The 15,111-nt window shown below is 43.0% G+C and overlaps 1 protein-coding gene across 2 annotated transcripts in view; it reads left to right on the top strand.

Moving 5' to 3' along the window:
- GEMIN5 (gem nuclear organelle associated protein 5) overlaps positions 1–15,111 on the top strand; it is a 330,369-nt gene that overhangs the window by 34,222 nt on the left and 281,036 nt on the right. For both annotated transcript variants that reach the window (XM_069199624.1, XM_069199625.1), the window contains exon 2: positions 6,946–7,095. In XM_069199624.1, coding sequence (XP_069055725.1) covers positions 6,951–7,095 — 145 coding nt within the window. In that variant the 5' untranslated portion in view covers positions 6,946–6,950. The remainder of the gene's footprint in view (positions 1–6,945; positions 7,096–15,111) is intronic.

Raw genomic sequence — 15,111 nt, 5'->3', positions numbered from 1 at the left:
TGGGTAAAATACAGGGACCTCTGTGAGCATTTTGTAATAAATCCAGCGCTGGCATCATTGTGGGTTTATTATTCTGAGACGTTTGATACCAAACTTCCCAGTATTCAGTGTAGTCATTATGGAACTGTTGAGTTTGTTTTGACAAACTCCCAGACCATATAATTAATATGGCCACCCTCCACTTACAATGTCTAAGAATGGACTTAGACACTGTAGGGGCATAGTGCTCATGCAGCTATGCCTTCACCTGTGGTATAGTGCACCCTGCCTTAGGGCTGTAAGGCCTGCTAGAGGGGTGACCTACCTATGCCACAGGCAATGGGTTGTGGGAATGGCACCCTGAGGGGAATGCCATGTCGACTTTGCCTTTTTCTTCTCACCCACACATACCATCTGCACTGGCGGTGTGCATGTGTTAGGGCAGGGGTCCCATAGGGTGGCACAACACAGGCTGCAGCGCTTAAGGACCTTTCCTGGTCACAGGGCCCTTGGTACCACTGATACCTTTTACAAGGAACTTATCTGGGTGCCAGAGGTGTGCCAATTGTGGAAACAATGGTACATTTTTAGTGAAAGAACACTGGTGCTGGGGCCTGGTTAGCAGGGTCCCAGCACTTCTTAGTCAAGTCAGCATCCATATCAGGCAAAAAGTGGGGGGTAACTGCAAAATTGCAACAGGGAGCCATTTCCCTACAGGGAGATTCATAACAAACAAGTGTATGAAGATGGCCACCAGAGAAAAAACGAACTGAAATGTAGCACAAATATCACCCACATGTAGCCCATGCACCAGTGACAGAAGTGTGCAAAATATATATTTTTTTTTACAGTTTTATATAGCACAGACTTGACCCAAGGGTATTGGAGTACTTTACATGAGCATCAGTTACATTACACAAGGACGCATTCATTTTAGTTTTAGGCACGGAGAGACTTAAGTGATTTGCCCAGAATCACAGGATGTCGACCTGACGTCAAAACTCAAACCTGGTTCCCTAGTCTTAATTCTAACCGCAACGTTACATCCTCTCCCCTAAGTGTAACAAATAATCAAGTGATCAAATGGATAAAAAAACATAAAGATAGCAAATAATTTAAAAGTGCTTTGTCACTATTTGAGAACTCAGAAAATATGTCCTCATTTTAGTTTTTTAGAGCACTAACCATAATTTCTACGGGAATAAGACCCTCTCATTTTTTGTTTCAGCTCTAGATGGCACACATACGCTGTCTTGAAAAGAGACATGTTGTATGTACTTTGGGGGCTTCAGCCCGCCCATAGGCTTGTCATTGGCTGACTCCATAGTCGCTCTCCCATTGTTTCTCACATTTGTGCATGGCTTTCTTTTGGCATGCCTCTTTCTCTGTTTCCTCCTCTCTGAGAGCAACGACTAAGTACATAATCCTGCTACTGTCTTTCATTTTATTACCAATTTAGGAACTTCTTTTTTCTTTGTTTACAAGCCCTTCTCCGGAGCGCTGGGATTTTAATCTGCTTCATTCCCCATTTATTAAAAAAAAAAAATGAATTATCCCATCCCACTTTTCAGTCGCTCTGTCCATTATTGGCTGCATATAGGAAGGGCGGGGGCAACGGGTCATGACAGTGGCGTGTTTTCGCCATTGCAATATGTCATGTATAGCAGTGGTGACGGATCTGAGCGTGTACCAGCTAAGGCATTTCTCACCTCTTTCTTGTTTACTTTTTTAAATATCATAGTGACTAGTTTCCAGTGGAACAGCCCTGATTTGTTTTAAAAATATTTATAAATTTAAAAAACTGAAATGCTTTCGAAATAGCAGGTGCAAGTTCCACGAGATATTTAAAATGCACAAAGCGCCCCGTCATGAATGCTGTATTTCCTCCCCCCCACCCCAGCCCCCATCTGCTCCTGTCTGCAAGAATGATTCCAATGTTTTCGTGACCTTTTTTTATGAATTATCCTGTCCAGTTTTTCAGTTACTCCATCCATCATTAGCTGCGCACGAGGAAGGGCGGAGGCAACAAGTCACAGCAGTGATGCGGTTCTGCCGTGGGAGTATATCACGTAGCTCAGTGGCTATGGATGTGGGCGTGTATCAACTGAGGCATTTCTCAGCTCTTTCTTGTTCACATTTCTAAATAGCATATCTATTGGTTTCCCCGCGGAACAGCCCCGGATCGCTTTAAAAATATTTATTAATTAAAAAAACAGAAACACTTCCAAAACAGCAGGTGCAAGTGCCACGAGGTATGAACATGACAAACATGGGCTTCAACTGTATGCTTGAACATGTGTAATCTGGAAGACAACGATAATTACATTCCTTGTGGTTTCTTGCAGCCTTTTAAAGGGGCCGTCCAGTGTAAAATGCACCAAGCTCTCCTTTACTAATGCTGTATTTGTCCCCACTCCCCATCAGCTCCTGTCAGCAACAATGATCCCGATGTCTTTGCGGCTTCCGACCTTCTTCATTATACGGTCCTTTGTGCATATGTCTATGTAGCAGGGTTTGCAGTTATTTTGCCATATGTGTAGCGGAGCTACTTGTATTTCTGTGTGTGCACAGTGCAAGCAAGACTCTCTCTGTCTCTGTGGACGACTGTCCTCATTCCTTGATGCATTGCATTCTAAGACCAAGATCAAACATGTGCAGAGCATTCAAAGCCAAGCTCAAATGTCAGATCCTGTTTCAAGGACGCCAGCTCATTACCTGCTCCAGGCTTCCTCCAGAATGCAAACAAAGACAGTTTTTTTTTTCTCTTGTAAAGTTTGCTGCACTCACTTTACTTCTGTTTTACCATGCTTTCACTCTCTCTGAATTAAAGATGTGCTCTTTTTATTCCAGATTGAGTGTGCTTATTTTTTGTTTTCTTTAGCCCCCACTAGCCATAGCTACATTTCTTGATCCAGTACAAAGCATCCTGCTTTGTTCAGATGCCCGTGTTAAACTGCCGCTGTTTGGCAGCAGTTTGTATTTGTGTCAACTGGACTGGACAACCACGAAGTGGTCAGTTAACTGCAGCATACACCATGAACAAGTAACTACTTGAAAGCTTCTCACCACAATATATACCTACAAACAGGGCCTTTCCTCAATTTAGTATATCCCCAAGCACACACGGGCATCTAGCTTAACGTTTAAAGATTTCAAAACAGTTTAAAATGCGAGGGCAGCACTAAAATAATGCCCATGAATTACGCTGTGCAGTGCTGCAGACAATTGGGGACTGTGCACTGCCCGCCGTATTTATAGACTACTTGCAGGACTCTTTGTGATCTCTTTTCCTGGGCTTGCACTTTTACTTCACCATTCCTGGAATAAATACACACTCACAGACACATCACACGTGCATGTGTAAACGCACACATTCTAAAAAACATTCACATTGACAACACAAAAACCTCAGAGCTCGACTGTTGTCAGGACCTATTGGCTTTTCCAATGCTTGTAATAATTTCTAAAGGAAATGCTTTACTTATTACACTTTTGATTAAATCAAGATGGTGCCAGGCGTGGCACACTTTTGTAATAAATATAGAATGTTAGCAGTCTATATGTTCATTAGAATACTGTGGGGAGGCAGAGGTCAGGGTCACAGACTCAGATAATTGAGGGCAGGGAGGGGGTTGCAGAGGCAACAAGCTGACCACGCTGGGAAGGGGGGAGGTGCAGTGGCAGCTCAACGGACCATGGAGGCATAGCTGGCAAGTTTTCACATAGAGTATGAGCGACATTTCCAGTGTTTCAGTTCACTTATAAGTGACATTCAACTGCGAAATGTGACGCCTAGGGTGACACTTTTTCATTAGTAAAACCAAGCGATGAAGTGCATGGGAAGAGATAAATATCAGAGGGGGGACACTCCTTTCAGCAGTGAGAATTAAAAAAATAAATATATATCTTGAAACAGCTGCAAAACACCCAAGATGGAAGGTCACTAACCTACAACTCCTTTCTAAGATGGTCATATCCTTCATGATGAAGTGTGTAACATTGTGGAATACTCATGTAATATTGATATGTTTTGTCTTTTTGTGTACTACCCACTGAATTGTGGTACTAAAGCAATAAAAATAAATATTCTTTTAATTACGATATCTTAACTGATAGATGGTTATTTACATTTTGGCACGCTGTAATCGGAAATTGAGATTGGTCAGTGGTCAATAGGTGGTGCTGTGGATGTAACTTTGCTACCATCAGATTAAAGTAGACGTTAATGTGTTTCTCTATGCAATCTGTAGGCTGGCAGTGCACGGATAAGCTCCTTGTGCGGGCTGCTTAGCACCTCATAATCCGCATATTATCATTAAAATCCGAAAAGCACAAAGATTCACACAGACCTGAGTGAGCCGGGTCCGCGACAAGAGTCCTGAGCAGGCACCACCAGAAGCATGATGATTGATCCTGCCTCTGCATTGAGACTGTGCAACTGACCTCTTACTGTCCCGTGGCGTTGCGCTCTGCATGCTGAGGTACCAAATACTGTGGCACAGCAGGAAGCAGCAAACTAAAAAGAGACATAACTGCCTCAGTTGCACTCAAGAGAAAAACATTGTCAGCACTGGTGGTGTCAGAGGCTCTATAAATGTGACTTTGCGTTTTAGTGCGGTAATATGCACCACCACACTTAAATGCGTGAGTCTCACCCCAGATGTGTGGTACTTGGTAGGGCTGTGGAGAGCAGAGAAAAGGGAGGCTGGGGCAACAATCAACCATGCAGGACAGGCAAGATAGGCTGTGTCAGTATAACAGACCAAAGAGGGCAGAAGGAAGAAGCAGTGGCAGTATAACTATACGTGCCAACAGACCCGATTCAGGCAGGAGAACCTTGATGTTTTTAAGCCCAAAACGGCTTTTTTTCTATGTCTTCTGCCTAAAATCTCCTTTTTTGCAATGTACATCAATGGGGAAAATCAATTTCCCCAGGCTTTTTTCCTCAGTGAGGGTGGCATGTATTCACTGCTCTGTTGAATGTGAAAGTGTGCAACATGATGCCATTTGTACCCTTGCTATTAGCAAAATGACTTCAATATACGAATGGGCTGTCAATAGAAAAGGCAACGCACAACTCTTAGACTTTGATCCCATATATGTAAATCACATGTGTGTCCCTTCAAATATAAAGCAGTTTGCTGAGTGCAGAGGGAGGAACATCAGGCCACTGGTCTCCAGTCAGCATTGCACATTGCAGGTCTTTTCTCCAGTTGAACTCAAGTCTAAAAAACACATGAACACTTATCCTCTGACAATCTTGCAAGTTGTTAATTCCGTCCAGTATCCTTTTAGCCCAGACCTGTTGCACATAAATTTTTCATTCAGTCAAAAGTTTGTTTTCCCCCTGGGTCCATGTTTTACCTCAAAAATGGTAGATACCCATTAACTACATCTGTTCTATAAACATGTTACATGAACGTAGAGTTAGTTAGATACATTTTCTGAGCGTGTAGGGTAGATCCATAGCTGCTTAATACTCATCCATGTGCTAAAACAACTTAACAGAGTACCACATCTTGGAATAGTACGTGCTGAAATCTACCACCATGGTACCAACTACAAAGAGAGTGAATATCAAATAGAAGTGCCTTTTATACAGTTAGTCCTCCACAGATGAGTCTAACCGTGCAATATAAAATGTCCACTTAACTAATGTGTAGAGAACAGATGTGTGTGTGTCCAAAGTGAATTATCAAACACATGGGATACCATGGCTGAACCAAATCCATGATGTGACGGTTAAAGAGAGTACCCAGATTGTGCATAACATTAATCGGGAAGTGCAGAAGGTAATTGGATTATAATTGTAATAGTTAAATGAGTACTAGTGGTAAAAGTAATAAAAAGTCAATTTTGGTAACATAAGCATTCATCAACATGATACATGCCCAAGTACATGGAAACATTCTATATAGGAAAGTGAACAAATGAGCATATCAGGTGACTGTCTAATTGTGTGGTTTGTTAGGTGTTGTAAGCTCCTGTAAGTATCAAGGGTAACTCACTGGGATGAGGGTATCCTTGAACCCAGGATTTAGAAAAGGCTTTCTCCTTGTGCCTTTAAGTCTATTGAAGAGACGGAAATTGTAGGACCTAAGAAGTTGAATATGAAATAAATATTGTGAGCCAAAAACACACTCAACATAATCCAAGGGGCCAATTGACATTGAGTGAAAATCCTAACCAGGTATATAATGGTAAATTACTAAACTGCAAGTTCACCATCCCGTTAGCACATAGAAAGAGACATGTACACCAGCAGGACCAACTTTGCAAGAAATAAAATCCTGTCAGTGCCTGAAACCAGGAGAATGACTCCTTGTGCTCAGTATATGACCCCTCAACTCTACAATAAGTTTTAATGTCCATTAATACCTGGTTTAAATGGTGACTTCCTAAGCTGGATACAGAGTCACCCCTTTCTTTTCATTACTACGTCTCGCTCTATTTTGCATCATCGCATGCTGTTTTTCCTGTTTACCCAATGTATATTTGTTTGTGATACCCCTGACCTTGTTAATTAACTGCTGCCCTGGATAGGTTGGGTAATAGGTATACATTTATTAGAAAACTGAAGACCAGACTCTGAACATATTACTGCAACCTGAATGATTTCGAGTAATACCCTGAAGAGCCCCTTAGAAAGGGTGAATTACTGGGGGATCTACAGTACCTCACCAGATTCCCATGGTTACTCTGCATTTCACATCCGGGAATTTCACCAGATTTTTGTTACTGAAAATGCCACATGGCTTGTATTTTCTAGCACTACCAGTAAAGGGAGTTACAAGCTGAATCTGAAATTTCAGCCAACTTGGAATGAGGGCCTAGGTACAGTTACACACATGTTGAGAAATGCCCAGAGTTGAAGGAATGGCTGAGGGGAGGTGGGCTGTATTCTTCAGTTTGATTCTTCCAGATTCCCCGAGTAATATGTTTTTCTCTCCTAAATGTTCTACACAGGAAAGATGTCTCATGTTGATAAACTGTTGGGTGCGTCTCCGAACTGGTACTGCAGCCGATCTAGTGATGCTGCCAATGGCATATTTGGATTTGGAGCAAGGAACTCGGTCTTCCTTCTGTATACCGCTCCCCCTGAGCCACGCTTACATGGTAAGAACTGCATGCTTCCTTGATTTAGGAACTTCAAACAAATACTGTATACGTCATACTTGTCACCCGTGGCCTACTTATATCTTGCCTTTATCAGAGACTGAGACTATACATGCAATATAGCAGGGAGGAAGAAATTCATAGTCAGGCTTTTGATGTAAGATGAACTAGAGTTCTGATGCACACTAGTCAACAATAAAGCTAATTATTCCATGAGATATAGAGATTATGGTCCATACGAATGTTGATCTAAAGTTAATGCAAACTTGTTGACTAAGTTTGACTGAATGATGGAGTAGAAAATGGAAGCAACCAGGATAAATTACCTGAAGTATCTAATGGAAACATATTGACTAAATTCAAGTAAATGTTCAAATGGAAAATATCAGCAACCGTGATAAAACTACTTTCCCTTTCCAAGCAAAAACTGATGAAATACCAAATGCAACAAGATATAGTACAGATGTGATCAAAGTTCCTTAAGAGTTTTAGTCAAAGAAAAAACTTTTTTATAGTATTTTAAAAATGTAAGCGTGATACTGAATATCCCAATGCAGCTGCATTAGGCTTATGTGAACTCATTCAACTGAACTCTGAAAAACCCGAGTTTTAGGGGTGAAGCAGAGATTAGTAGCCCCTCTTTTCTTCCCCAAACACATCTGAATTTAATTGGGTGTGAATGGACAAAGGTACAGAGGATTTAGATTTGTTTAAAGACTTGACTGCAGGGCAGGTTAATGATCCTTATTTTGTGTCTGTAGTATTCTGTTTTCTCTGTATGTAGTGAGCAGGCCATTGTATTCCAAGGAAGAAGGCAAAATAGTGCTCACTAATAGATATGGTAAATGGACAATTCTTGCTTTATGAAATGGAACAAGACACTCAAACTACCCCCTCTTGGGAGGAATAGTGACTACATTGCACTGCTCAACTGGAGGGCCATTCACATGTGGTGTTTCACAAATTATTGCAACTCCGATATTCCATGTAATATCTGCACGCAAGGCTGGACTGACTGTACCACGCATTGTGTGTTTCTCCAGGAGGCTGAGAGAGTGGGGATTGCATTTGCCACTAGGGGTGGTTTTGTAGCAGTGCAGCAGTTTTAAAAGCACTGCAGAGTTCCTTGCATATCCAACAATAAAAGTGCCAAGATACCTCGAGTGAGTAATGGACCTGCAGGAGAGAGATTGGGGGTTTGTCTAGTGGCAGTTTTGACTCATCTAAAGTAGCAGAGAGGATTAACATGCCTGCTGCAAAGAACGTGTACTATGCAGATCACAGAACAATATTTTATGTGCATAGCTCACTGACATACTGCTTTTGTCACACAGTTCCTTTTGTTACTATTGCAGTTCATAAGTTACAATCCTAATATACCACAGTGAGCTATGAACTGCCGTCAAAGAGCTGCATGCAAATTGCATTGTACAGGTTGGAAAGTTGTTTTGTCCAGTATTTGATTATCCTAATTTGGCTAAAAAAGAGTTTGTTTGGGTAGAAATAAATTGTTAATAGTAAAGTCAACCCTAACCACTGTGCCACATTCTGAATCCTGAGTTTATGCTTCCCCAGATCAAGCACTCTTAAACAATGCCTACCAGTATGTATGACATGTGAAGCCTACACCTTGTAGTCCACTTTTTCTTATGTAACATTTTCTATACACTGATTTACACACACAATTCATTGTCTCTGTATGTGTGTGTGATGTAAAGTGCTCCAACACCCTATGCTGATGAGAGTTGTGCTATAAAACAAATGAAATGCATGTGAGAGACGGGCTATGGAGAGATGAGAGGCAGTGTTAGAGGGTGATGTTGAAGGAATCATTGAAGAGCCCCAAACAAGATTCCTGTATCCTGGTGCACTGTAGGGCTTCATTTACCATGCTTTTATAAAGAATACAGTTGAATATAAAATAAAGAAAATGTGTTGTAGTATGCACATGTTTTGCCGTTCAATCCTTTCCTCTACCCCCCACCCCAGGTTTTTATGGATAGTGGGAACCCCTCAAGCCCCTTTGTAGTGGCCAGACTCGCTTGCTATGCACCGTATGGGGGACTGGTTTACAAAATTTGCCAGGTCTGCTTTGGGTTCCCAGCCCGACCCTGTCTGGAACACCCCACTACACTGCTTGAACACAGCCTTCTCTAGGCCTGCTTGGGACTAGGTGCGATATCTTACCTATTCCACACATTAGTAGTCAATGCCCCATATGGGGTTATGATCCTTAAAGGAAATAGGAGGAGCTGATCAGCCCTTTTGAAAACATTATTCCCAGATAGGTTCCCCAGAAATAGCCATTTCTTTCAAATTGGGACTGATCCAAATACACTAACTATAATACCACCTAGTTTACACCTAAATACTTATGGCATGCCAGAAAACGTCCTCAGCCTACCTGCTTCTGCTGTGATCAGGCAGAAGCAGACTTCTTCCACTTGTATGGTCTTGACCTGGATAATGAACTTCTGTAAGGAAATCGAAAAGATGTTATCTTGAATCCTGAGTGGGGCTGTTAGGCATCCTAAAAGGCCTGGATGGTTCTCGCTGTAATGAACAGTGGTTGGTGTGGCCACAGCTGTTGCCAAACAAGATATTGCACTCAGATGGATATCCCCTCACCCCTCTTCCGTAGTGAAAAAGCGAGAGAGGGTAGATTGAGTGTGCTAAAATGGAACAACCTGTCATGAAGCTGTTGGGGCAAGTGCTGGGCATTTTATGGGCTGGGGAATGATGGATGACGGCCGAGTGGGTTGGGATGACATGCTGTAGTGTACATACCTTTACAATGTGTATAAAGCTGAAGTGGACTACACAGATTGTTATTAAAAAAAATGATAAACCATTTTTATCAACACAAAAATGGACATGTTTTTGTCCAGCTAACAGCTGATGGTAAGGCAAGCAAAACTGCCATGTTTCTTTCATGAAGTGAATTCAGTTTTTCTTCACATACTACTTCTCTCCTGTTAGTTGTGGCTGGTCAAGGTGTGCAGTATGTTTAGTGCATGCACAGTAAAAAGGACTTGCATCTTCTGTATGAGATTATAGTCTGTGTACTATAAACAAGGCAAATGGACTATACACTGTGAATGACAGGAGGCAAGTGACACTTTTTTCTATTCAGTATCTTGACTTCAGCCTGTCTCACAGTGAGTTACAGCATAGTCCACTGGAGCCATAGAACACAAATTATTTTCTTCTCTTTTTGATGATGGAAGTTTGTTTACTACTAGAGAATATAATCAGAGTCTCGGTGCATAAGGAGCACGGCAGAGGATGCTACTGGAGTCAGCGGAGTGGATAGTTTATAGATGGTAGGGAGGATTTGAGGATATTCCTACTTCCCTTGTGGCAAAATGTCCCCGGTAACTTGGTAGCTTCAGGGAGCTAATAAATATTAACAGGCTTTTCAGATTCACCAAAGAACCTGCAAATGTTGGTGGGTTCATCTGGTTTTCTTTTGCCTAGTAATTGTCATCTAAAGAGTATTAGGAGTGCATACAAACAGATTATTTTACAGTAGAAGTCTGAAACCTAAAGATTACTGTGCCTTTAGTTGATCTTGTTAAACGTTTCTCCTACAAGGAATTCTGTATATCTGGGTCCTCAGACATTCTGGCCTTATTGGGCCCAGGTCAACAAGTAATATGGGCTTAACCTGCTAAGGAAAGTTCTCTAATTTCTGGCTTTGTCCTAATGACAAAAGACATCCTTTAGATTCTGTTTGAACTTGCTAGCAAATGAAATTGTCCTGTACTATACCTATTCTAACATAGCTGTGATTTATGCCAACCTAAAGCCCCTCCTGTATTTAAGGCACAGCATCTGTAAAAATGCCATTTTGCTAGTTTTCACTTAGAGAATCTTTACATTGAGAAAGCAACTCATACTTGCTTCTTGACTCTAGGGGTTGGAGTACCACAGCTATCGAAGACCACTTTTTTTAGGGCTTCCATGCACTTGGGCTCCAGTGAACTCCAGTGGTGAAGGAGGATACCCATAAGCCACGGAGGTTAAATAACTCAGCAGACATTTGTTGCTCAGAGGGCGATTGCCCATAATGCAAGAAACATGTAATTTTCCAAAACATTTGCATCATGCTGGTCTAGAGCATGGGTGCCCGCAAACATTTTGCCAAGGGCCATAAAAGTATGGTCTGTGGTATGACTGTGGGTCGCACTTTTAACAGCAGTGGGGGATTCGGGGAAGGGGGGGGGTCTTATTTGTGCTTAGGGAGGGTGAAGCGCGTACATTGTTTGAACTGTGAGTGATGGAATCATTTTGAGGGTTCATTCCTTACTGCCCATGAAGTAGACCCTGACTCTCTTGAAGAGACTGAAAATAGATTTGACAATACTGTGTTAAGCTGTATGTGATTTGCTAGCACTCACCCGCAACCTAGAGTAAGCCCCGTCTGCTTGCTATTTCCACTGTTGGCAAGTTAGGTGTGCAAATGAAGTAACTCGTTTATTAAATCTGAATGAAATGCAACCTTAGATCTCAAAATCTCCTTATGCCTTTTGTCACTTATCTGTAAACAATAGGAGAACTTAGAAACCGGTGGCTAGTACTATAAAAAATCTTCGGCTAAGACCCCTCCCAACTGAGTTTGGCAGACACAAACACCCAACCTCCACCACTAAATTTGACCCAGTGGAAAAGCGTGAGCCATGGACCTAGGAGACATGACATTTAATCCTGACTCTGTATTAAATGTCTCGACAGGGTCCACAACACAGTGGCATTTTGGGGTGAGAGTAGTCCATCAGTCTCAGCATCAGAATTATTGACACTCCGGTTGTTGTGGGATGATCAAAAGAGAAACTATGGAATCAGAAGAATGTTTTTTATTAATCCCACCTCCACTTCTGACAAATTGTATGCTGTTGCCAAACACTTTGAACGTTCATTCACCTTTGTTTTTTTTTTTGTGTAGAGCAGTGAAGGGCATAAATCAAACTTAATGCAGGTAGTATGTGATACGAAAACATGACTGTAACCCAACAATCATTTGATTTGACCAGTGTGGAGAGAACACCCAGTCTTGTGGCACACTCATTAAAATGTGGTGTAGTGAGAAAGTTATGGACCTTGAAAGAAGGAGTCTTGCCCTGTGATGGTGTTATTCCTGCTTCACAAGTTGTTTGATCATGGTCAAATCATGCCCTTTCCTATGCCTCTATCCCCTTAACTGGCATTATGTGATAGAGGTGGGTGAGCCACTCGAGGCTTGAGCCAAGCTCAAGCCAGATGGCTGGTTCTGGCTCAGCCTGAGGTTCTCTTAGATGCTTCAGCCCAAAAACAAGCTAACCCTTCGTGTGTCTTCTCTGTGGCACCCTGGCTCCATGGTCATGCACCAGGATTAAAGACAAGGCATTATCTTTTTGTGTATAATGTGACTGAGAAAGAGCAACCTATTTAGTTGCTGAATTCCACAATGTCAGATCACAAAACGTGATCAGTCCCGCTTTACCAGATTGTGTGATCCTAGACATTTTTGATTTCAACTTGCCTCCTTTTGTAGGTCGAAGACTATCGGACATCATAGCTGTCTAGTTGTGCAAGGCTTGTTGGGGACATACCTAAAGCTACCTAGACCTCATTCCTCTCTTCACTTACCATTGACTTTGTTTTGTCACTTACATTTGCTTGCATTCTATTCATTGGCTTTGTTTTAGAACCTTGAGCATGTCTTTGCCCTCCCCATGGAGCAAAACCTGTTTACCGCCTCTCTGACTGGATCCTCTATTCTTCTACAAGTGCTTGCATTTTGTTCAGCCTTCCATGAGAGTACATACGTTTTGCAGTTGTTCATTTTATGCTTATCTTCTCCCTGCACTCTGTCCTCTAAGGCTCATTGTGCTAATGTGCATCTCCGCCTCCACATTCTTTTGTTAATGAGTTTTTACCACCTCACCCATATTGCTGTCTCTTTTGCCATCTGCTTCTTTGCGGTCTTCGTATTGTTTATTGTAGCGGACAGTAGAGACAGGTTAATTTTACCCAAAAAGTCTTTAGTGCTAAGCAACTGTTTCACAGATAAACATAATGATCCTAGTCACTAAGCGGCTGACTGTGGCTTCTTGCCATCGCCCACTTTTACTTTTTAAATTTACCAGTCCAGCTTGGATCAGTAAGAAAGCGATCCCCTGTGCATTTTGTAGATGAGTGCATGTGCAATGCACAGGCCTACAAAATGACATGGCAGCTGCGCTGCGTCAAAACACTTTTTTTTGGTTTCCTCTTTAGCCATGCTGCAAAGTATTGCTAAATAATTTGCAAAGTCAATCGGTATCAAAGGCGAGACCTATTGGCTTTGCCAATGCTTATCTTCATTTGCATACATGAGAGCACCTTGAAGTACAGGAGTTCAGCATGTGCAATGTACAAAACGTCTCTTAATAGATTAGAATGTTGGCATATATAATAATTTAGGCCAGTGGTTCCCAACCTTGCGACTTCTGTGGACCCCCACTTTATCATTACTGGAACCCAGGGACCACCACCGAATCATCATTGGAATCCGGGGACCCCCCACTGAGTCATTCCTGGACGCTTGGGACCTAATTTGCCAATATGTATTAATATTTATTAATTTTCTAAGCAGTCGCGGACCCCCCTAAGAAGGCTTTGCGGACCCCCAGGGGTCCCTGGACCACAGCTTGGGAACCAGTGATTTAGGGTACCAAGAGGATGTGTATGACAGCTGCTTGCCTCTTAGTTCACTAATAGCGTTGTCATCAGAAAATGCTTCTACGTTCATGTTTGAAAACTACCACTTCTAATTAATGACACTCAATGCAGTCATATAATCTGATGTATGAAAGTGAAAGCCTAAGGGGGAGGGTATTTCTCAACGCTCGATATAGATTACCTATAATGCATCTTTTACGCACTTCTACATCCCATATGCTGAGACTTCTTAAATTGTTACGCAAGACTGTGCATACTGCTTATGTTTTTGCAGGTACTTGTCTGACAGATGTTTTTCATTCGTAAACGCCACAGTCATAAGCCATCTACACTCTAGGCTGAGGTGACTGAGTACCCAGTAGAAAAAACATTCTGTGACTCTGGGGAGTCAAGATGGCGGCCGGAGCGGATGCCTGAATTTGAGCTCCGCAAGGGCCCCGAAAGAATATCCTGAAATAAACCCGGGCGCGACCCGAGCCTCGGTGAGAACAAGCAAGAAGCTGAGCAGAGGCATCGGTGAGACGCCTGGCGCCTCTGGAAAGGGAATAAGACGCTAAAGGCGTTCCGACGGAAGATCGGCAGTCACGAGCCAGTAGGCCCCGGAATTGGACCTCAACCGCAGTGCCTTGCGCTGCTGCTGAGCGCTGCGGAGCAGCGTTTCGGAGGAGCAGTGGAGGCTAAAACTAGCCTGACTGCAGAGACAGAGGTGAGCGGCGCCTGTGCGAGCACCGGGGACGCTCGATGTGGCCCTGCGGAGGAGCGGCAACTGCGGGCCGGTGAGTTCCATTTGGGACGTGCGGTGCTGCCGCCGAGCGTGGCGGAGACTGTTTCCAGCCCGTACATTAGGCAAGGGTGAGCGCATGTCAAAAATGCCGAAGAGAGCTGAGGGCTGGAAGAAGGAACCGGAGCAGTAGATATACCAGCCAGTCAAGGGAGAAGAGTCCCTGCTGGCCGTGATACACCACCCAACCCCAAAGTGGCCCTCAGAAAGCGCAAAGTAACTGACAACTTAATCGGAGGCGCTAGCAGAGCTCAAGACGGAAGGGTCACGGAGAACCCAATGACCTCTACGGCAATTCAGAAGCGATGACAGTAATACTGGATGGTCACCGAGCCCGCAGCAGTGAAGGGGGAACTCGGCTGACGTCCCACACACCAGAGGAGGGCCTGGGATTGGCTCCCTCCGGAGACTCAATACGAACGGGGTAATCATTAACCAACAGAGGTCACCGCCTAAAGTCAAATAGAACAAGGAAATGAGACCATTCCTGGAATCTAAGCTCCCGGGGCTGCTCATGACACAGGTGAGCCTTT

Source organism: Pleurodeles waltl, chromosome 7, assembly GCF_031143425.1.
Source record: "Pleurodeles waltl isolate 20211129_DDA chromosome 7, aPleWal1.hap1.20221129, whole genome shotgun sequence".
Lineage (NCBI taxonomy): Eukaryota > Metazoa > Chordata > Amphibia > Caudata > Salamandridae > Pleurodeles > Pleurodeles waltl.
The sequence above is the reverse complement of the archived record's forward strand: the minus strand, read 5'-3'. Positions and strand labels throughout refer to the sequence as shown.